Below are 23,856 nucleotides of genomic sequence, written 5' to 3'. Positions count from 1 at the left end.
TTTTCAAATACGCTTTTGGAAAGTAGGTCTTGGGCCGCTCGACAGTGATTCAGATTGAGTTGCATAAACTTCATTTGACCTTATTAATGAGCACCTTTCTGAACCCTGAGCATTTACTGCTTCCTGCAATGTCTGCGCAGTCACTATTTTTTGCTTCCACGCAGAATACGCACTTGGGCATTCCGTTCCAGTCCTTTGTAAAATGGCCTTGTTCTCCACATTTGCGGTACCGATTTAACCTGTCTTGCAAGCTAGTGCAAGATTCCGCTATGTAGCCAAACTGCCAGTACTTATAGCATTTATGCACTGCACTCTGTTCCCGTAACCGACAGAACACCCATCCAATACGTACTTTGTCCGCTGCCATCGCCTTTTTCGTTGCTTTGATAGGAAGACTTATCGACGCTATCTGCGTGTCACCGTACGCTTTCCTAAGTCGTAGCACAGTAGACTCACTCACCGATTGTAATCCTAATTGGGTCTGCAAGGCTTCACAGATCTCAGACTTTGTGGTGATTTCATCCAAGTCCTTGCATTCGATCACCACCAAATCCTTACTCATTTTAGCAGCCGCAACTCTACCTAGTGATATTTCAATTTTCTTTCGTAGGTCTTCAGCTCCATCGTCACTAGCTTTAAGTTCGAACAGCAGGTCGCCTTTCTGTGTTTGTCCTATCCGCGTGACATTTGCAGTCAGATCTGTCAAGGACGCATCTGCGTTAACCTTGCGTATAATATCCTACATGCTCCGTGAGAAACTGAGTAAGATTGTAATTAATCTCACCAACCATTTCACAGGCTCTCGCCATCTATTTAGAGATCTCTCCTTTTCAGCATTTTTTGTGTACAATAAAGTAGAGATAGACTTTGCATTGTATATGTTCGATATCTCATCTGCCAAGATCAGCATCATTTCCAAGATGAAGAATGCTGCATCATCTGAAACAGTCCTCAAAACAGAGCACATCCTTAGGGATATACTTCTGTAGACTGCAGTCAGTTTGTTAACGTTAAATGTGACCTACAATGCATTTCCCCACACTGTAGATATGTAGAGCAGGATCAAACTCACTACCCTAGCTTTCAGCATCCTCGCTAAGGCCACACTTACGGTTGATGCTTTTGTCAGAAGCATGCTGGTTACTTTACTTATAACTTAGCTTCACGACTATTATCACTCTCAAGTATTTGATGGCAGGCTTAGAAGGGAAGATATGATTCCCGATTTTAATACGAACATAATTTCTTTTAAGGCTCTTGGTAATGAGCATCTTCGAGATTCTGAACTATATCGTCGACGTAACCCACCACCGTGGCTTCTTCTGAAACTAGAAGATTAAGAACATCGTTGTACACGGTATTCAATAGCAATGGGTCCAGTGGAGAGCCCTATGGGACACCCGCGGAGACAACGTGCTCCTGGAATCCATCATCGGTGTTATACCAGAGCCTCCATTCTTGTAAATAACTGTTGACAATAGCTGCGAGATAGGCGGAAATACCAATTTTTGCCAGAGATTCCCGTATTAGGTTCCAATTGCTCGAATTGAATGCATTTCTCACATCCAGGGTCACCACCACGCAACAATTGCCGGTAAAACCGTTTCCGTTCATTGCATCTTCGGCCAAGGTAATAATCTTTTGATGGTATCAATGACTGATCTAGCTTAATGGAACCCATATCATCGGTCTGAGAGATCTCTCCCGCTCGCAACACCCAGAAGTAATTTATTATAGGTTACCCTTTCTAGCTTTTTCCCCACAGTGTCCAAAAGACGTATAGGTCTGTAGGAGGTTGGCTTACCTGGGAGTTTAGCCTTAGGCAGTAGAACTAACTCCTTGGACATGCACGCTTCGAACAATTCAGCAAGCATATCTGGTCTGAATTTCACCGCAAGCCTAACGGCTTTATTCGGTATACCATTCAGCTTTTGTTACCTCTGAACCGCTCTTCTGGCTCGGTGGCAGGCTTATCGAATGTTGACCAGCTCACTATTGCACCAGTAGTTCCTCCAGTAGATGATGAGCACCTGCTAGACAAAGACACATCACTTGCTTAGCCGATACATTGGGACAAATAGACAGCTCTTTCAATAGAGGCGCTTGCTTTGTTAGGTTGGTCAAGCCACCTCTATAAAAGTCTGCTCATCCTAAGCTTTGGGAGTCCAGTCTGACTTCATTCTCGCTTACGAGCGTGATGGTTCAATACTCTGTGACTCCACTCGTAACTGAAAGAAAATTGCCTGGTGATCGCTGTGGGTGTAGTCCTTGATGAAGCATCAGGACATACCACGCACCAAGCATCACTGACAAAGGTGACGTCTACGATAGGGGCAAACCTCCATTCTAAAAGATGTTCACATTGCCTTCGTTGGACAGAATTATATCCTACGCAAAAGCGTCTAATAAACCCCCTTCATTTGTATCTCTGCTACCCCACTCAAGAGCCCAAGCATTGAAATCACCGGAAATCACCAGTATCAAGAACAAAATTATCAAGCGCTTCGAATTCGGACAGTGTCAGACTTGGTGGAGCCTAATAACTGCACACCCATACCTCATTTATTTTCGCTCTCAAGCCGCTGGCTGTTTGACTCCCTGTGCATTGTATGGTTTGTCGACCGCATGCCCACATCGTTACTCCGTCAGTCGAATTTGTAATCCATAAGTCACCGTGACTATTTCTCCATCTTAGATTCGCAGGTGGTGTGCTTGAGTAAATGCTGAGCGGCCCTGCAATGATTCAGGTTTATTTGAATAAACGTCATTTTTTCAATGAAGTGAACGCCTTCCTAAATTCAAGGCATTTAGCTTCCGACAATATGCTGATTACCAGGTCCCTCCTTTCATTTGCATAATAAGCATTTGGAGTCTCTGTTGCACTCTTTAGTGATGTAGTGTTATTCCTCACACTTTCCGGTACCGCCTCCGGGAAATGACCAAACATGAGACATTTGAAGCACCTCTTTAAAGAAATCTGCTCTATCAGAGGGCAGACAACCTGCCTACGCTGGTAGTAGCAATGTGGCCGTTTGAGTATTACCATATGTTCTTCGCAAACTCACAACGGACTCATCGGCAAGTTCATCCATATTGAGCTGTTCCTCCACACCAGTGCAAATGACTCCTTTAGATGTCACTTCATCGAGATCCTTGCAGTGGGCCGCACTGTGACATTCTCCCCAAGTGAATTCTTAACTTGGGTTCGAAAGTCCTCATTTTTGCCCAAGCTGAATTTTTTCAGCTCAAACATGAGGTCACCCTTTTGGGTCCTTCGAATCTTGCTGACATTTCCGCCTAGATCTTTTAGATCGGGGTCAACTTTGACCTTTTTGGTATAACAAATTGCCTTTGGGCGAATTAACACTTTTGCTTTCTTCTTCGCTTTTTTACTAGCTACCTTGCTCCATACACTGTTGTCGTTCCCCTTAGATTTTCCCGGTTCGATTCCCGGAGGTCCCACTTAAGGAATCTGTTTCCTCCCGTCGGTACTTTTAGTTTAGTTTTTGGGAACTACTCGTAAGCCTTCCTCTTCACAACTCAACTAATTTTGCACCATGCTTCAATTTAACTCCTCAGGATCAAGCCTTTGCTCTCCATAAGTCCCAACCGGATAATAACAATAACCCTTGACGCAACAATCCATATTAAATCAGGACCTTGAAGTCTGTTAGAGCAGTTTATTCAAGACCGTAACGGTATACTATAGGATTACAGTACCAATTACAAGGACTAGTACATAAAAAAGTTACGGTTATTAGTCTTTGCCTCTAGGTAATAGTACCCTTATTAATTTACTTACAAAAACAAAACTATTGCCTGCACGTTTTCCACCATGCATATAAAACAAATTTTCATTATGAAACTATATCCATTCCACTTTCATATTCGCAATTTTCATACTTAGACGCTTCACATCGCCATTCTTGCAGTATGGTAGTTTCAAACCTCCTATTAGCATCCTCAGCTGCCCCATCCTTTTTCTAAACTACTGCTGTCAACTCGATTTTTCTCTTCAGGTTTCTTCAGGAATTATTGTTGGACTCCACAGTTCAATACTAGGTGACTTCAACCTCAGTCATATCCTGCAACTTATTCTTACTTCTCATTTCTTCCGATCAAAAGGTTCCTTACTTCCCTGGTGACCCCCTTATGTTATGTTAAGACCGACGACCATCACCTGCGTATTAGGTAGGTAGGTAGGTATCAGTGGCCGCTCCGAGGAGCCCAATTAGCGCTTTGGTGCGCCGTTTTGATGCCACAAACTCCCAAGACCGTGACTGTTGTTATACGAACAGGGAAGCGGAGTCCAGCTGGCTCGGATCCTCAGAGCCAGCCCGTAGCATTCACGAAGGAAAGCAGCTCTCCGACCCTATAACTAGAAATCTCACTGAGGTCCCCAAAGAATGGTTTACCCAGTGTCCGCAGCCTGACTCGAGCTAGAGCCGGGCAATCGCAGAGAAAGTGCATGAGGGTTTCCCTTCCTTCTCCGCAGCTTCGGCAATGCGAGTTGTAGGGTAAGCCGAGCCTAGCGGCATGGTCCCCTATGGGCCAGTGCCCCGTGCAGACCGCCGTAATCTTGAATGCATTTGCACGCGTCTGGCACAGGAGCTCTCGTGATCGGGCTATGTTATAAGCGGGCCAAATTCTCCTTGATTTGGCACAGCTTGTAAGCCTTCGCCATCTCAGGCCCGCGGCTGCTAGGTAGTGCGAGTAGACTCGGCCCCCGACAGCCGCCAGCGGAACACCGACTGTGTTCCCCGAGGGACTGCCAAGAGCAGAGCCTTGCCTGGCCAATCCGTCAGCCCGCTCATTCCCTTCTATGTTCCTATGCCCGGGAACCCAGAGGAGAGTGATCTTGAGCGTGCCGCCCAGATGGTTGAGCGTGTCTCTGCACTGCCCCACCAACCGGGAAGATGTCGTCGTTGAGTACAAGGCCTTGATGGCCGCTTGGCTGTCGGTCAGAATGGCTATGTTACGCTTGGGACTCGAATCACGCTCCAGCCATCGACAGACTTCCAATATCGCCAGTACTTCCGCCTGGAATACACTGGTGAAACCTGGGAGACCATACGACTTGGATACACCGTGTGTATTCGAGAAAACCCCCGCGCCGACTCCATAGGCCATCTTTGATCCGTCCGTAAAGAATACCGTGTCATAGTCTTGCAACACGCCGCCGGTCTTCCACTTTGCCCTGGTTGGAAGGTCCACAGCAAAGTTTCTCGTGAAGTTCAGCTTGCGTGTGACATAGTCCGTGGGGGATGCCCAGATTTCTCGAGGTATTTCATCTAGAATGTTGCTGTGGCCATAGGACTTCGCTGCCCAGCATCCGGACTCACGCAGTCTTACGGCACTGCACGCTGCAACATATTTGATGTGGAGGTCAAGGGGGAGGAGATGCAGGAGTACATTGAGAGCATCTGCCGGGCAAGACTGCAGAGCCCCCGTAGCACCTGCACACGCGGTTCTTTGAATCCTATTAAGCTTCGTTCTATTGTATTTCTTCTTCAAAGCCTGCCACCATACAATAGATCCGTACGTCAGGATCGGACGCACTACAGCGGTGTACATCCAGAGAACCATCCTCGGCTGGAGACCCCATTTCCTGGCAAAGGTTCTCTTACAGGCATAGAAGGCTATACAGGCCTTCTTAACCCTCAGTTCTATGTTCAACCTCCAATTTAGCTTAGGATCCAGGATTACACCCAAATACTTCACATTAGAGGAAAGAACCAATCTTTGTTCATTCAGCCGTGGTAGATGGAATTCAGGTATCCTTGTCTTGGTGGTGAATAGCATCAGTTGCGTTTTGGTTGGGTTTATGCTGAGTCCGCATCTTGCGGCCCACAGGCACACCTTTCGCAACGCTCCTTCCATAATGTCGCTCATAATGGACAGAAACATCCCAGATACTAGTATCACCAAGTCGTCGGCATACGCCACTACCTTCACCCCGCTGCTGTCTAAAGTACGTAAAATTTTGTCCATTACTATTAACCAGAGCACCGGTGAGATAGCACCACCCTGGGGCGTGCCTCTGTTCACAGCTCTGGTCAAGTGGTTGCCTCCCAGATCGGATTGGATTATCCTGGTACTCAGCATGGATATAATCCAATGCGTGAGATACCCCTCCAATCCAATACCGGTCAAGGCTTCCTTGATGGCGTTGGTACTGACGTTGTTGAAAGCTCCTTCTATATCCAAGAAGGCAGCAAGGGTATACTGCTTGTACTGCAGCGACCGCTCAACCGTGCCAATTACCTCGTGGAGGGCGGTTTCTGTGGATTTTCCTTTGAGGTAGGCATGCTGGGACTTAGAGAAAGGCGTTCTCTCCATAATCGTCCTTAAGTGAATGTCCAGGACGCGTTCTAGGGTCTTCAGCACGAAAGAGGTCAGGCTGATTGGTCGAAAGTCCTTCGCGGACTCATGACCGCGCCTGCCCGCTTTCGGTATGAAAACCACCCGTGCGCGCCTCCAGGACTGCGGTACGTATCCTAAAGTGATACAGCTCCGGTAAATCTCAACAAGCCACGGCACAACCCTTTCCTGCTGCTTCTGTAGCATGACTGGCATTATGCCATCTGGGCCCGGAGATTTGTATGCGGAGAAGCTGTTTATAGCCCAGCCGATCCTATCCCCGGTAATTACCGATTTGATAGTCTCGCACAGCTGGGGTTGCCGCAAACCCTCCAAGCGAGGTTCTGACTCACAGTCCTCCTCGCTGGAGGGAAAGTGCGTTTGCACCAGCAGCTCCAAGGTTTCACTAGAAGATTCCGTCCAGGAGCCTTCCGACTTTTTAAGGAAGGATGGACTCTTATTTTCCTTGGACAGAATCTTATTGAGCCTCGCGGATTCACTAGTGCTTTCAATGTTCTGACAATAGTCTAGCCAAGACCGCCTCTTGGCGGTCCTGATGGCCGACTTGTACTTCTTTAGGCAGTCCTTGTATGGCTGCCAGTATTTTTGCCTGTAGCAGATGTTGAAGATTTCTCTGGTCAACTTCCTGAGACTAGAGAGATCTTCGTTCCACCACGGTGGCAGGGTCTTTTTGCTGTACTTAGCAGGGCACGAGACTTTGAAGGCGGTATCAAAAGCCTTCTCCAGAGCCCCGACCTTTGACTCCAGTTCGTCTGTCGTGCCAATCCTACCAATTTGCGCACCGGAGAGTTTGTTCTTAATTACCTGACCAAACTTTCTCCAGTCGATCCTCCTGGGGTCTCTAAAGGGCTTGGAGACCTCTGCGGCGAGATCTAGACTGAAGAGTATCCAACTGTGGTCAGAGAAGGATCTCTGGTCAGACACTCTCCAGTCCTCCACCCTAAGAATCCCGTTGTCGGTTATTAGGGTGATATCAAGGACCTCTTCCCAACCGTCACAGTTCTCCGAGCAGGGGAAATGAAAGGTTGGTGTACTGCCCCTGTTACACACCGATAAATTTGAAGTAATAATAAAATCAAAGAATGACTCACCCCTTTCGTTGATTTCAGAGCTGCCCCAAAGCGTATGCCTTGCATTTGCGTCGCAGCCTATCAGCAGGTTGGCTTTCTTTGGTGTTATGGTGTTCATCAGATGTTGTAGTTCTTGTGGCGGAGCTGATCGGTCGTGAGCCATGTACGCCGAGGAAATATACACGTTCCCTGCCCCCACCTGCTCCAGCTTGACCACAACTAGGTCACTGGAACTCAGGTCCGGGCACAGAAAAGCGTGCAGACTCTTCCTCGCAAGAATACATGCTCTAGGTTTAGCCTGATCAGCGTCTCCTGTGCTGTGGAATAGATTAAAATATTTGTTTTGGAGCCCTTTGATGGTTCGGTCGCTTCCGACCCAGGGCTCCTGTATTAATGCGATGTCGATGTCTTCCTCTAAGAGGAAGACGAGCAGATTAGCCGAGGCACACTTCGAGTGCTGCAGATTTATCTGCGTTACCCTCAGCATGATCTGCTTTCGTGGGGGGTTCGACAGCCCCCGTCGGACCGTCGATCGTCATCTCCTCCAACAGCTCGTTGGCGGCGTCGATTGGGTCAAGGTCGTCATCCGGTTTTGCGGAGCGGAACACTTTTACTTTGGCATACCTGACTCCGAACCACACTTTGTAATCGGCCTTTTTCAGTGCCTCCAGGCACTCCTCGTTTATGCGGAGTAGTACGGGCTGGCTGTTTATCTGAGGTTCCTCCTCCTTTATAACAACCCAGTCGTCCATGGGAATCCCGTGGTTGTGAAGGCGCAGGAAATGGACCAGCTTGTCCTTCTCCATGCGGATCTTCGGCAACCAAATGCGAGCGACCGGTCTCCTGGGAATCTCGTCGTAAGGGATAGTCTTGAGCTTAACGCCCTCCCAAGCGTCGCTGATCTTAGCGACGCACGAGCCGAGAAAGTCCTTAGAGAACTGGTCCATGCAAGCTATTACGTGGAACCCACGGACCACATGAGATGAATCAAAGTGGGGAGTGAGTCCCGGGTGATTGCCTCCGATTTCCACGAGATGTTCATAGACCATGCCCGACAGCCTAGCCTCAACACTGGTCCACACCTCCAGCGTTAGTTTGCCGCTAGCAGAATTGGCATCCGCCAGCGCCACCCATAGGTGACTCCTGGCCACATCGCTGAAGGTCTTCGCAGTACGTGGCCCGCCGGCTGACGGTTGCTGAACAATTTCCTTCGTATGTTGCTTGGCGTCTGCGCTCTTGCCCACTCTACTTCGCTTTTTATCTTGTTCGACCTCGTCTTGAGATCGGTTACGTTTTAGAGCGATGGGCTTCGCCTTCTGTTCGTCAGCCCGGCGTTTGCTGTTGTATTCATCAACAATCGCCTGGTATTTAGCGAGGTCTTTTTCATCCCGCTCGTCGACAGTACCGGCCTCCTTATTCTTGGCAATCTTGCCGAGAATATGCATGGCCTTCTGGTACTGACTCTTGAGCAGGACACCCGTGGACCTTCGCTTCTTAGCCGGTTTCCGGCGATTCTTGTCAGTTTTCGTTTTCGAGGGATCCCCCGACGCTGAGGGCTTCGGGTCAGGAGTACTATGTCTGGTACTCGCTACACCCAGCCTGACGGCAGTGGATTCCAGGCTAGAATCCACTAGTCCGTCTGACGCCTCGCTCCGGGAGGTCCCTGCGATTGGTTTCAGCATAACGGTGCTACGGCTGGCACCGAGTGTACTGCTCTCGACGGCCACTGTCTCCTGGCTGGAGGCCAGCAGCTCGTCCTCCGATGATGCGCCTGGCATCATCGCCTCCTCTTCTATCGTCATTTTGGTTTTTTTTATTATTAATTGAGTCCATGTCTTGGTCCCACGAGTAGTCCGGGAAGAATGTCCACCCTGGCTGGCCCGGCCACCAGGGTAAGGGTCTTAATTGAAACTGAAGGTGCCCAAGTTATTCAGAGTTCGCATACTAAAGACCAAGCTCCCCATTGGCCACGCAGCCCTCGGCGTATGCTGTTCCACCTTGGCTTGGGGTCCTATTAGCACCTTCTCCGATGCAGGGAGGACGATCCCCGGGCTGTTGCTTCAGTCCATCCCCCCGCCAGATCTACTTGCCCCTAACACATGACCAGCAGACAAGCAGATCCTCGTCAGTTGGATGGGCCTACTCCCAGCCCGGCCCTACACACTCTTGGCCCGCCCGAAGACGGTTTTCCAGCGGCCACCACGCGGAGGTCGTGTGAGGACTTGCCTAATTACGCAACTTTAACCTGAAGCATAATCAGACCAGGCCGCCCTGCGTATTAGACTTAATACACATTTTTTTTTTGTTATTATTCACATTCTATTCAAAATGTGGCTAAATTCATTTTCCAAAAAGCCAATTTTGAGAAGCTTGGCCTAGCTTGATCATCTACTTGACGCACCTTGGCATGGTTAACATACGTTGCACTGTCATACAATGTCGGAGAACACGTTCCGTCACTCTCCGCACAGAATCTGCAGACATTGTCAAAAGAAATCCCTAGCTTTCTCCTGGTCATAGTTTAGCCGGCAATGACCAGTGAGTAGTTCCACTATGATCAGGAGGCTCTTCTAGGTAAGGTTTAAATAACCCTTTAGGGGCTTTTGTTCACATCCCTCATGACACCCTGAACTGCTCCATTCTTGGTAGGTTCGCCAAGTATAGCTACCTCAGTCGATCCTCTTCATTTTTCAAAGTCGTAGCCAAGAACTTACTTCCGATTCCAGAGAAGAGTTCTGGTTCATGCAGAGGCTCTTTTCCTGGCCAACTTGTCCGCTACCTGCTTACACTAAAACTCGAAATATTATATCAATAACCAGTCATGTCGCTATATTCACCAAGAGATATCAACACCCCCCTCCCCAAAGTTTTTATTGTAGTCTTTGATCCCTGGCTGTCCATGGATTGGAAAGAACCATGGCTTATGCACGCATGCCTGCACTTTAAATAATTACAGCCATTTATTAAGTGTGTGAAAATGACTGTTCGTTTTTTTGTTTGAAGTAAACCCATTTGCTTCTTTATTCAACAAAATATTTTCCATCGTTTACTATAACCTTGGCCAACCTTTTTGGCAGCATACGGACTCCGCATCGGAAGAACTCCTATCTTGGCGGGCGATCCAGTAAGATGCCATTTTTCGGCACTTGCTGCAAACTCGAAACGCTAATTAGCAAATCCGCCGGCCATCGACAGGTGAAAAATGTTAGTCTGATGGGGCAATGTCTGGTGAATACAGCAAGTGGGGTAGCATTTCCCAGCCGAGTATTCAGAGTGTTTCCTGGACTCCTTTCGCGGCATGTGGCCTTGCATTACCGTTCTGGAAAATGACTTTCTCGTGTCTCTCCTTCCAGTCTGGCGTTTTTCATACCTGATTGAGACGCATAGTCGCGGTCGGTAAAAGTCTGCCGTCACCCTTTGACCAGGTTTCAAACCTCGTGGTGGATCACTCCTTTCTGGTCCTACTAGATGCACAGTAATGTCTTCTCATCGTGGATATTCTCCCTTAGCTAAGATATTGGTGGCTGACCTCATGATTTTTGCGCTTCGAATTGTCTTGGTAGTATTGGCAATACGAACAGTAATTTTTACACACCTAATACGATATCGAAATCGCTAGACTAACTGACTGGACTGGAGCCATCATGGACATCACGCAGATGAGATCCTTATCAAAAATTAGCTAACCATTAACAATCAAAGCAGTTTTTGTAGGAGATCCAGACAAATTGACAACGTTTACCTCATTTATGATCTTGATGTACAATGCAGGGTACCAAAGGAGCTACAGCAGTATCCTTAATACTTTACCCGATTTTTAGAAGCTCTCCTGACATTGACAAACTGATTGCAGTTAGTCCTTCAAACATGTCCTTGCTTATAATAGCAAATCCAATTTTAATGAATGTAATCCTGGAAGCTTTACTCTATATTGTATGGCTTCTGAAATGACTGGTAATGTCTCCTGGCTGAACCTAAGGATGAAAGAAACTGCCAGATGTGGATAACATTTTTAGTGATATCTGCGCTGTCCTGCTCCAAAACAATAGCAATGAGAAGGGTTGTAACCAGCACTTTAGTGAGTGCTTACAGGCTATGCTTCTCTCCCATCTCAAACGTATGGTCTTCTTGGCAATTTTCCATGAAAAAAATTGCATGTTGAAATATTACCTCAGAAGCTTTTCTATTGAAAAATGACGGAAGTTCAGTACGGTAGGATCGAACAACATTGGAGGTCATGGGTTCCAAATACAATTAAAAGATGATTTGCATCAGACTTGGGTTGGGATAAGAGAAACGAGTAAAACCTACAACTATACGTTTCCAAACTTCAAGCTGTAAACCTTTAACTTTATTGAAAGACCAAAACCAGATGCGGATAATCTGGGAGCATGATCATCAGAACCCTTTCTTAGCGAAACCGAAATATTTATCATAGGCAAGCTTTGTGTAACTCAAAACCTGAAAAGTCTGACGAGGTAATCCGCATATTTGACCGTACTAAAACTGCACGTCAAACTACAATGACAAGGCTTTCAAACAGCACAAAAGGACGAACATGTTGACAAAAACGCATAACTTGCTTCTTGCGCAAGCAAACCAAAATGCAAAGTGACAAAAAGTATTTTAATCTTTTACTTATGAAATTATTGCAACTTTTACAGATTCTGATGTAGTTGAATCGCCATACAATCATATTTATGGACGATTGCCACTGCCTACGAGAGGCTACGTACCAGCACCCCGGACAATGTACATTGGCGAATGGGATTAAGAATAGCACACACGCACCACAAATAGAGATCACGCACTTATTGTACTTTCTTCCTTTTTTTCAACACCTTTAGGTAAAGATATTTCAAAACTTACTTAAGGTCCTGTTTGAATGTTTGAAGAGAAAATGTGGAATAGATTTGAAAATGTTTAATTTAAGGATTCTATTTTCTTTTTTTATTTACTTCTATCCTTTTTCCTGAAATTTTGGTTTATTTGAAATATATTTTAGTTTGATACTTATTATTTTTTTTTACTATTTCATAGGCAGTTTTGCAATTATTTTAGTATCAATTTAATTACTTAAGCGTATTTAAATATGATCGTTTCATGGAAACAATGCTCGTTATAAATTCAAACTGGAAAAAGATAACCACAATGACATTTATTATAAAGATATAATTTTCTCAATCTTTATTCTAAAAACCATGTAAATTAAAAAAAAACACCGTTGTGGATAACTCCCACAACTTTAAATTAATGAGTTTTGATTCCAATCTATCGAAAATTTATACTATTTAGGAAAATATAATTATACGTATATTTCTCTTAAATTAAAACAATTAAGTAGATTTATTTTAGATAATATCTAGAGTAAAGTACTCACAACCGACGAAAATGATGAAATGAACTGTAATCTTTTCTCCAATAATATGCTGCCAATTGTTAGATATTAAGAGATAATTTGAAACAAAAATTTCTATAATTTTTGAAACAAAATCTCATTAATTATTTGTCTTTTGTTTTAATTGGAATTTTTCTGTAAATTTTTTCTTTTCCTTTCTTTTGTTTATATCTAAACTTAGTAGGAGAGAGTTGTAATCATAAAATGGATTTGATTTAATAATTTTACAAACACTAATGTGCAAATGAACGTGTCACAATTATTATGTATTTTTAGTGATCACACCGTATAATACTCCATCATGTTTTTTATATTTGTATATCACAAGCATGATTTTAAGATGTTGTTTGAAGTTAAGTGAGAATTGAAATCTGAAAAAGTATATTTTTTGTATCTTTTTACTATTATATACGTCAATATGCTACTTATATTTGGATTCTTATGTGAAACATTATATTATTACTATTTCTGCTTATTAAATAAATAGTTTCCCTTTAATTTGAAAATAGTTGTATTCATATTGTCTGTCCGTCTGTCTATCTGTCATACACACTTTTCTCGAAAACGGCTATATCCTGTGTGTGTATGTGCATGAAGGAAGGAAGGGACAAAACCTTTGAGCTCTCAGTCCTCAATGGTCGATTGAACTCGATTCTCCCGTCTGATACGTCCGAAGGCGGGCCTTCACATAGAAAATGTTCAGCTTGCTGCTTCCTGTCCAGGCCAGAGGGAAATTTGAACCTCCTTTGCTAAAGCAGCCAAAATTTCATTTCTCTCTACAATTCAGTGACCAGATAAGTTCAATCGGTTTCCTACCTCAACAATTTTTGATTACTGCTGAGCGTCCTCAATGTAGCTGCACTATCACCGCAGATTGTGTTACATCCGCTCTTTAACCGCACGTCAATCGCACAGATGACAGCTCTTATGATCTCAAACACTTCAGCCTTAAAGATCGCTGCATATATCGGAGAGTTAGAAGATTACCCCCTTTTCTCTGGAAAGGTAAAACCGTTCAGTTTTCTCTTTTTTGTAAAAAGTACCATCGTCGTTTTAATTGAATTTACCAATAAGGCGCTAACTGTCAATCAAATCAAGGGCAAGTTGTTTACTTCTTCACACCGTTTGGAAATCTAGCCCAACATTTGGCACGTGGTATCCGCATAAGCTTGGACGTGTAATAGCAGATTTTGCAGTTCGTATAGTAGAAAGTCGATCAACATATTCCGCAGAGATGACGATAGCTCACTTCTTCGGGGGCAGCCTTCCGTTGCTTTTGCTGTCAGATAGGAATCAACACGCCCTTCTGCATACATCAAGCTCTACGTTTGCATAGCGTAGACCTAGTTAACTAAACTTTCATCGATACCATGCTCTCTGGCGGCAACACAAGGCTTTTGGAAAGATGCACGATCAAAGCCCCTTTCAATGTTAACGAATACCCCGATCAAGTACTCATCTTCAAAACTACATCCTCTGTCTTCGAAGACGAAAAGTAAAGAGCAAACTCCTACGACCTTCCACGCTGGGTGTTGTTGCTGGTTTTTAGTTAGTGAGCACGCACCTAGTCTCTCTGGATATTTCAGTGCTGGTCTGCCTGAAATTCTTTGGATTTGAATAGTCATCTTTCGCGGGCTTAGGTATGAAAACTACCTCAATCCCCTGCCATTACCTAGACAAGTAGCCTAGAGCACGACTTGCTAAAAATATATTTTTTAGAAACCGCTCCTCTATACCTTCCTTCAGCATCACTGGATTGACGTCAACCATGCCAGGTAGCTTGAAGACATTATACGAGTAGCACGAGTAGCACCTGTTCTCCCAGATTTCAGACTCCAATCTAAATTTGTGAAAGTTTCATCCAGTTTTGTTTAAAAGTCTATCTTGGCCGACTCATCCCGTTTAAAATGTGCAAAGTCTTTGAGGCTTGAAGACACTTCCGCCTTCTAGTTTCTCATAGTATGCCCCAAAGAAGTCCGGCTTAGAACGTTTCACAAGCCCTTTATATTTACGCTGTGAACTCCAAAGGTTTAACTAGTCTTCATTCTTATTGCTTTACAAGCAAGATTCAGAATTCATCTGGTTGACTTCCTGAATGTTAACAATTTTCAGTCCCACCAGGAAACCATTTTACCGCTTTTGCCTCTGGTAACTTGATCTGCCACTTCCCTGTGTGGACTTCAGAATTCCAATTGATCTTCTATCGCCAAAAGAGCCCTTAGTCGCCTAGGGGGCTTTGCTTGTGGTCAAGAGGTTCATTGAACTTTGTCCAGGCCTTTTACTAGGATTCCATCTTTATATTACAGTCTGTTTGCCTGTAACAGTCAGACTAAATTCTAAGTAATGGTGATTTGAGAATGAGACTTCGTCTAGCGTCGATACGTCTGTAACCAAACCTACCAGCTTCAAATTACAGATTGTTAGGCTAATTATTTCACTGCTTCTTGGTCCGTGGTCATCGGACCAACTGAAGTGACATAATCAAATAGCTTCTCCCCTCTAAGATTGCATTTGCATTTGTCCCAGCACATATGTTAGACATTCGCAGCACAATATATTAAAAATTCAATGCCATTCGATCCTACATACACTACCAGATCCATTAGTTGTTGGCTCAGCAACTAAAGAATCATAGAGAAGGAGGAAGGCGAAACTATGACGTTTCTCCTCCTCCTATTAACATGGTATTGGAAAATGACCACAACTATGTCCTGGAAACAGGATTGGTAACACACACACGGATTCTCAATCTTAAGGATTTCTCACAGGAAAAAATGTAACCCCTATTACTGATCTAATACCACAGATTTTACTAAACCGAATCCATGGTTCATGTATCAGAAATGTATAAAGACAGTCCTGAAACTTTGCCAAGCTTGCTACCAGTAAGAAGGAAGAGGTTTGGCATATTGCAGGTCAATTCACTTGTGATCATTTTCAGCCGAAAGTTCCGCTTTCTCGCGTCAGATTTCTTTGGACATTACCACACTTCTTCTTTTCGCAGTATTTTCCGCTTCTGTCTGCTGAAAGCCTTCCCAGGTTCACAGCGTCAAGACTGCATGGATCCATTTCGACATAGCTGTATTAAAACAACTGTTTTCACAACACTAGCTCTTTTTCTTCTACTTTTGCTGATAGACGCGTAATAGGAAGTTCTACCCGGCAAGGTTTTCCTGTAGTTCCCCTCACTGCGCGGGCGAAGTTTCCTTCTGTCAAGCCGAAAAAGAGACAGCTTTTAGGAATATCGAATTGGTGGACCTCCGTGCAAAACCAGGGTGCCTAGAGTTCTTTATTGAGGCAGGCCCAGACCGAATAGCGTTTGTTGCGCCGTTGATGATAATGAAGCCGTACTCTCCAGTTTTCTGGTAAAATTAGGCAACAATGATACCGACAGAGCGGCCGTAGATAGGTTTTCAATTCCTATAGTTATGGGAGTTGATGTACTCTCTTTTCTTGCTCACCACGCTGTAGGCACTGAGAACGGCCTTTCCACCGAAGGGGAGAGCTTGTTTTCCACAGATTTCTCTATGGGGGAACGTTAATTTGGTGAGCCCTCTAAAATCCGTTCCTGGGCCGCAACTTGACTGTTCAAAGTCGCGAATGGATTCCAAGTCTCTGACTCCTTACATGTGTTTTAGACAGTCTTAAAGTAGTAATAAACTACAAGCTACCCCAACAAAGCAAAGTGGTATCCGCAGGAAGCTACAGTTTTTACAATAAAATATTGTGATTATATGCAATCTATGAAATTTCACGCATCAGTGTAAGCCGGATGAAGTAGCGCTCCACAATTGGCTTTCTTTGTGATCGACGCATCATTGAACGCCTCAAATCCAAAATTTACCGTATTGTCATTCGCCATGTCATTGATTAGAGAATTAAAAAAAATTAAAGTGGAACCGACCTCATTTGCTGAAACGACCCAACCGAAAAATTTTGTTTCCGACTTGCTGCCTCTTCAATTTGTATTAGAAAATTGGAATTGATAGATTTCACAAGATAAATCCAATTTTTCTAGGTGTTCCTACTTTCAGTGTATTTCTCGCTTGTTCGCGCAAACAATGCTCATCGCAAATGACGCTCTAGGGACCGAGACCGTAGATCAAGTTGTTCTTGGAAATAGCCTAGCTTGGGTGCAACCTTTAATTAGAGATGGCTGAACAAAAGCGGAATGCTACTTTCCCACCTGCTTATCTGGTGCCCGCTGGATATCTCATCGACGGTAGTTGCAAGCCTTTTAGGCTCTATATTCTAACAGAATAGCAAAAAGCCGATGAACCTTGCCTGGCAGTACCTTACCACCACAGATCAAAAATTTGCAAATCATAACAATGATCTTCACAACCACCTGAAGAACGTTATCATTGATACGGCCACAAAGATACTTGGCCCCAGCCGCAAAAAGAGTCGGAACGGCTGGTTTGACGATGAGTGTAAGCTAGCAACGGAACGAAGAATGCCGAGCGGAGAAGCGACTTCACAGACGGAAAAAGGAAGCTTGGGAAAACCAACAAGTCTGTGAACTAGAAAAGTACAGGCAGCAACCGCACCAGGCGCGCAAGTTTTACCAACAAGTCAGCAGGATGACGCCTTATACACCTCGATGCTCATCCAGCCGAGACAAAGAGGGAAATCTGATTTCCGACAGAATGGGCATATTGGAGCGATGGGTTGAGTACTTTGATGAGCTACTGAACAACGAGAACATCGGCGAGTTGGAGGTCTGCCCTCATCCAGATCGAGCAGGTGGCGGGAGATCTTGGGCTGCATATCAATGAAGGCAAGACAAGGTATATAGTGGCAACATCAGCATCGAAAACCAACCAACCAACCAACATCAAACACAAACACGACGAAGAATAAGGATAGGAGACTACAACTTCGAGACCGTTGATAATTTATCCTATGTAGGGTCGAAAATCACAACCGATAACAACTACGATGAGGATGTGGTGCGGCAGGATCTGCAGCATTCGAAATTTATTTCGGATGTTGCGGATGCGGACGGGTAGATGGCGCTGAACGCGGAAACTCTCCACTCACGCGTTTTCAGAACGCACCGGGGAGTGGAGAGCCAGCGGTAAAAAAAATGCCGTTGGTTGGGACAGTAAGGACCGCATGGAAATAAGTCGGTCTCTTCTGATCCAACCGCGGTACGGAACACTTCAGCGCGATCGTAAATTTCAAATATCTCTTTTGCTGTTTCAAAAATACATAAAGTAAAATCGTGAATTAAGTTTTATCTCTTTGGCTGTTTCTTAAATACTAAAATATTATTTCCTTGTGGATTATACCGAAAATAGATTATTTGCTTTCCGTGCATTAATTTAATTAAAACAAATAAAATTGGATAAAGACCAAATTGGTGACCCCGATATAAAAAAAAAGAAAAAGTAACAAATTATCCGCCATCGCCGCAATTGGTGAAGTTCTATTGACGACAAAATTCGTCCGAGCAACACGGCAGAAATAGAACTTTCAAACGCCTTTCACACGCCGGACCAGCCATCATTGCCACGACCTTCCGACAATCTTTGCAGGAAATACTATACGCGCTTCAGAAGTGTTCCCAAGGTGTGTGCGGATTAATGGCGTAAAAATCTGACGACGTTCGTCAACAAAAAGAAAGTGTCGACGAGATCTCCATATTGCATTCCTGTAAACGCCAGACATTTCTTGGTAATCGCTTTGAATTGTGGCTGTGTCGCTCGCAGCTGTTCCGAGTCCGTGCCCAGCTCGCGCCGCTCTTTCTTCATTTTCTTTTCATCTTGGACAACGGCTTGACCGATTACATATTACAAGGAACCCGGGTGCAGCCGCAGCTCTCGTACTCGGCATAGTGTCAGGGGTTGTATTTTTCTTTTGCGCCGCCCCGTCGACGACGCCCTCGGGCAGCCCGCTGCCGTCAGCCAGAGCTCGACGTGTCGTCCGTGTTGTATGCATCAGCGACTCCGCAGAAAATTACATTGTCCCGAGCAGTGCGACGAGAATCCGAGTGTGTTGTTCAGTGGCACTCCGCCGGGAATCCTCCACAGGAACTACACTTTTGGAAGCCGCCGAAGTATCCAGAGCAGCAGAATTCTACATCAGCAGCAGTCGTGACATCTCTAACAACCTGACCGCCAACACTTTCATCATCATCATCATCGTCTTCCTCGTCTTCTTCAGACATAGCCACCATCGTTGCCACCGCAGACGTCGTAGCCGCTGCAGACGCCGTAGCCACCGCCACCACAGCGGACAATTAAGTCATTTGCTAAATTAAGTGATTTCGTGCATACATTGTTACAACAAATTAATTTAAATATTATAAATATAAAAAAAAAAAAGGGAAATTCAATAAAATTAAAGCCGCTGCAAGAGACGGCGTTGAGGTGTTTCGAATCGCGGGTTCTCTGTTTTCCCGGTGTTTTTGGTCTGCGCTGGAGAGCGTCCGCTTCGGTCGTCGTTTTTCTCGGTTCGTGCGTGCATTTGTGGGTACGGCCTGCCGTGTCTGTGTAAATTTCACCGCGTTTCAGTATAAACTCACCGCGTCTGCATCACAATCTCGTACTTCTCGGTAGGAAAAATGTCGTTTGAAAATAAAGACGCGGCAGGCCCATCGGATCCACAAGTGACCGCCCTCGCCGTACGCGTTCCTCCATTTTGGCGTCGAAACCCCGAGCTGTGGTTCGTGCATTTGGAAGCACAGTTCCAAATGTCCGGCATCACATCGGACGCGACCCGTTTCAACTACGCGGTGGTCGGTCTGGACGAAGAGTCCATACTTCTGGTGTCCGACGTAGTGAAGTCGGCATCGTATGCTCAGCTCAAGAGCGAGTTGATCAGGCGCCTGTCGGCAAGCGAGTCGGCAAAATTAGACCACTTGCTGGCGGGTTTAACGTTGGGCGATCGAACTCCCAGCCAATTGCTTCGTGAAATGAGGCAATTGGGTGGGAGCAAGATCGGCGACGACCTGATCAAGTCGCTCTGGCTGCGTCGGCTCCCGGAGGGCACCCAGGCGATCCTAGCCTGCGTCTCCGGTTCCTTGGAGGAACTGGCAGCAACGGCCGATCAAGTACAGGAGGTGTACGTTCGCCCAACCATAGCGGCCGTTCAACCACCGTCGGATGAGGTCGGCGACTTACGGCGCGAGATCGCGGCCTTAACTGCCAGCGTGGCCGAGATGCGGGCGACGTTGGACGCTCAGCGTTCGAGTGCCAGGCCGCGAGCTCGCTCACGGTCTGCCACACGAAAAGGGCGTTCGGGTAGCAGGTCGTCAAGACAGCCTGCGGACCAGGGTATTTGCTGGTATCATCGTAACTTCGGAGATAAAGCGACAAGATGTACGCTACCTTGCAAATTCGCGCCTACCACAAAAAACTAGGTCCGCGGGGGGTCTTGGCGACGGCCACCCAGAGCGCAGCGCCACGTCGCCTAACTATTTTCGACCCCCTCAGCAGGCGCAACTACCTCGTCGACACGGGTGCGGAGGTTTCGGTTCTTCCCGTACCCCAGCATCATCGACTATATCCACAACCCCTCAAACTGGCGGCAGCAAATTCCTCCCGCATCAATACATACGGGTACAGGCAAGTGGACGTGAGTCTTGGCTTGCGTAGGACGTTTCCGTGGCGTTTCATCCTGGCGGATGTCAGCTTCCCCATATTAGGCGCAGACTTCTTGTGTCACTATGGGTTGCTGGTGGACTTGCAACATAAGTCCCTTATAGACCCCACAACCAAACTAAATTCGTCGGGCCAAATGGTATCTCACGCTGACAATAACCTTTCCGTTCTTTTGGAAGACATCTCCGACTCTCGTGTTCGGACACTCCTCCAAAAGTTCAGCCAGATAACTACCGAATGTAGTCTCTCGAAACCAGTAAAGCACAATGTGCAGCACCACATAAATACTACTGGTTCCCCGATTTTCTCAAAGGTGCGTCCTCTACCACCCCAGAAACTGGCTATCGCGCGGAAAGAATTTGAACAACTTGTTCAACAGGGTATCTGCAGGCCCTCAAACAGCTGTTGGTCTTCCCCTTTACATATGGTCCCTAAGCCAAATGGCGAATGGCGTCCCTGTGGGGATTACAGAAGGCTAAACGCACAGACTGTTCCTGACCGATATCCAATTCCACTCATCCACGACTTTGCGCACCACCTCGCGAATTGCCGCATCTTTTCGACCTTGGACTTAGCCAAGGCATACCACCAAATCCCAGTAGCTCCTGAAGACATTCCAAAGACGGCAATATGCACACCCTTTGGACTCTTCGAGTTCACCCGAATGACTTTCGGATTGTGCAATGCGGCGCAAACCTTTCAAAGGTTCATTCACTCAGTCCTGCGAAACCTCGATTTCTGTTTCGTCTATTTGGATGATGTTTTGGTCGCTTCTTCTACTGAGTCTGAGCACTTAGCCCATCTCGAGTGCATTTTTCAACGTCTCCTTGAGGCCGGTTTAGTCTTAAACGTTGAGAAGTGCAAATTCCTTCAAAAACAGGTGAGATTCCTCGGCCACTCCATTTCCTCTGAAGGAATACAGCCCGACCCAGACAAGGTGCAAGCAATTACAAGCTTCCCGCGTCCAAAAACAGTGAGGGAGTTGAGGAGGTTCTTGGGCATGCTAAACTTTTATCGTCGTTTCCTGCCCAAGGCCGCCCATCACCAGTCCGTTTTGAACGCGTACTTGTCTGGCCCCAAAACAAAAGACACACGAGAGATTGTGTGGTCTGAAGAGGCTGTCTGCGCGTTCAATAAATCCAGACAGCAACTGGCTGATGCTACACTTTTGGCATTTCCTCATCAAGATGCACCCCTAGCCGTTTTTGTTGATGCCTCTGACATCGCAGTCGGTGCTGCCCTTCACCAAAAGGTGGACCAAGTTTGGCAGCCGTTGAGCTTCTTCTCGAAGCAGTTGAATCCCGCTCAACGGAACTACAGCACCTACGATCGCGAACTGCTCGCCGCATACCTGTCCATCAAATACTTCCGTTTCTCCCTAGAAGGCAGGCCGTTCACAGTGTTCACGGACCATAAGCCTCTCACGTTCGCTTTGAAACAGAAGCCCGACAAAGCGTCCCCTCGTCAGCTTCGACACCTGAGCTTCATAAGCCAGTTCACGTCAGACATCCAGCACGTGTCCGGGAAGGACAACATTGTTGCTGACGCTTTGTCTCGTGTCTCCGAAGTTAACATCCCCGCCTCACTCGATTTCTCGGCTATTGCCAAGGCGCAAGTGGATGACGCAGCACTTCAGAGCCTCAAGTCCAACCCCAAATACAAATTTCGGGAGTTGCCCATCTTCGGCTCAAACCTCTCGCTCTGCTGCGAAGACTCGGAAAAGGGACCTCGGCCATACATTCCGGCCACATTTCGCAAGGAAGTGTTCCACGCAGTTCACGACTTGGCGCATCCCGGCATCAGGACAACAAACCGGTTAGTCACCGGAAAATACTTCTGGCCCTCCATGAACAAGGATATCAATTCCTGGGCCAGAGAGTGCATCGCATGCCAGAAGTGTAAAGTCTCCAGGCATGTAAGGAAAGAAGTGGGCTCATTCCCCCGCACTACCAAGCGTTTCCACACCATACACCTCGACATAATAGGGCCTTTGCGAGACTCGCACGGTTACAAGTATTGCCTCACAATCATCGACAGGTTCACGCGGTGGCCTGAGGCAATACCTCTGAAGGACATTACGGCGCAATCTTGTGCCGAAGCCCTCTGCCGAGAGTGGATACCTCGCTTTGGCGTCCCTGCAGTGATCATCACTGACCAGGGAATGCAATTTGAGTCCACCCTTTTCTCCGAGTTAGGCAAACTCCTGGGTTTTAAACGCCAGCGGACTACTGCATACCACCCGCAGTCCAATGGGATGCTAGAACGTTGGCACCGGACACTGAAAGCCGCCATTATGGCACGCGACGACCCGTCCTGGACTCAAGTCTTGCCTCTCGTCCTACTCGGCCTTCGAACAACCCGCCGAGAGGAATTTGCTGCCAGCCCCGCGGAGCTGGTTTACGGGGAGAACCCAAGACTCCCAAGCGATCCGGTCTTCGACAAGAGATCGGGTCTCACGGAGTCGGGGTTGGTGCGTCTGCTGAGGGACAATCTCCGACGCATCAAAGCGCCACCACCCACTCGACACTCGTCCATACCTGCTTGTTCGCCCAAGGAACTGGACACATGCACGCACGTGCTGATCAGGACGGATGCCGTCCGGAAGCCGCTGCAGCCTCCATATGAGGGCCCGTACCGCGTTCTCGAGCGGGGAGAACATTTCTTCCAGCTCGAGATCGGTGGTCACAAAAAGGCGGTCTCTTTGTCCAGGCTGAAACCCGTGTGCGCCCCGAAGCAACGTCGTGTCCGCTTTGTGGATTAACGGCGAACGAAGTTCGGGGATCCGTCGCCGAAACCCCTAGGTTTCGTCTGGGGGCGGAGTGATGTGGTGCGGCAGGATCTGCAGCATTCGAAATTTATTTCGGATGTTGCGGATGCGGACGGGTAGATGGCGCTGAACGCGGAAACTCTCCACTCACGCGTTTTCAGAACGCACCGGGGAGTGGAGAGCCAGCGGTAAAAAAAATGCCGTTGGTTGGGACAGTAAGGACCGCATGGAAATAAGTCGGTCTCTTCTGATCCAACCGCGGTACGGAACACTTCAGCGCGATCGTAAATTTCAAATATCTCTTTTGCTGTTTCAAAAATACATAAAGTAAAATCGTGAATTAAGTTTTATCTCTTTGGCTGTTTCTTAAATACTAAAATATTATTTCCTTGTGGATTATACCGAAAATAGATTATTTGCTTTCCGTGCATTAATTTAATTAAAACAAATAAAATTGGATAAAGACCAAAAGGAAATCCACGCACGGTTGTTGTCAGCCAACAGAGCCTATTTCAGCTTACAAAAACTGTTCCGCTCGAAACGTCTCATCATAGAGTCAAAGCTCTTACTGTCCAAGACTATGATCTTGCCAGTCCTCATGTATTCCTCGGAGACGTAGGTTTTTAGCAAGAG

The 23,856-nt window shown here is 46.4% G+C and overlaps 1 protein-coding gene across 1 annotated transcript in view; it reads left to right on the top strand.

The window, feature by feature from the left end:
- The window catches only part of LOC119661342, a 268,028-nt gene extending 254,673 nt beyond the window's left edge, over positions 1-13,355 (top strand). The window contains exon 10 of the mRNA XM_038070643.1: positions 12,116-13,355. Within this exon, the coding sequence (XP_037926571.1) occupies positions 12,116-12,225 (110 nt within the window). The 3' untranslated portion in view covers positions 12,226-13,355. The remainder of the gene's footprint in view (positions 1-12,115) is intronic.
- Positions 13,356-23,856: the final 10,501 nt, after the last annotated feature.

This window comes from Hermetia illucens, chromosome 1, assembly GCF_905115235.1.
Source record: "Hermetia illucens chromosome 1, iHerIll2.2.curated.20191125, whole genome shotgun sequence".
NCBI classification, from domain to species: domain Eukaryota; kingdom Metazoa; phylum Arthropoda; class Insecta; order Diptera; family Stratiomyidae; genus Hermetia; species Hermetia illucens.
This window is presented reverse-complemented; position numbering and strand designations above follow the sequence as displayed.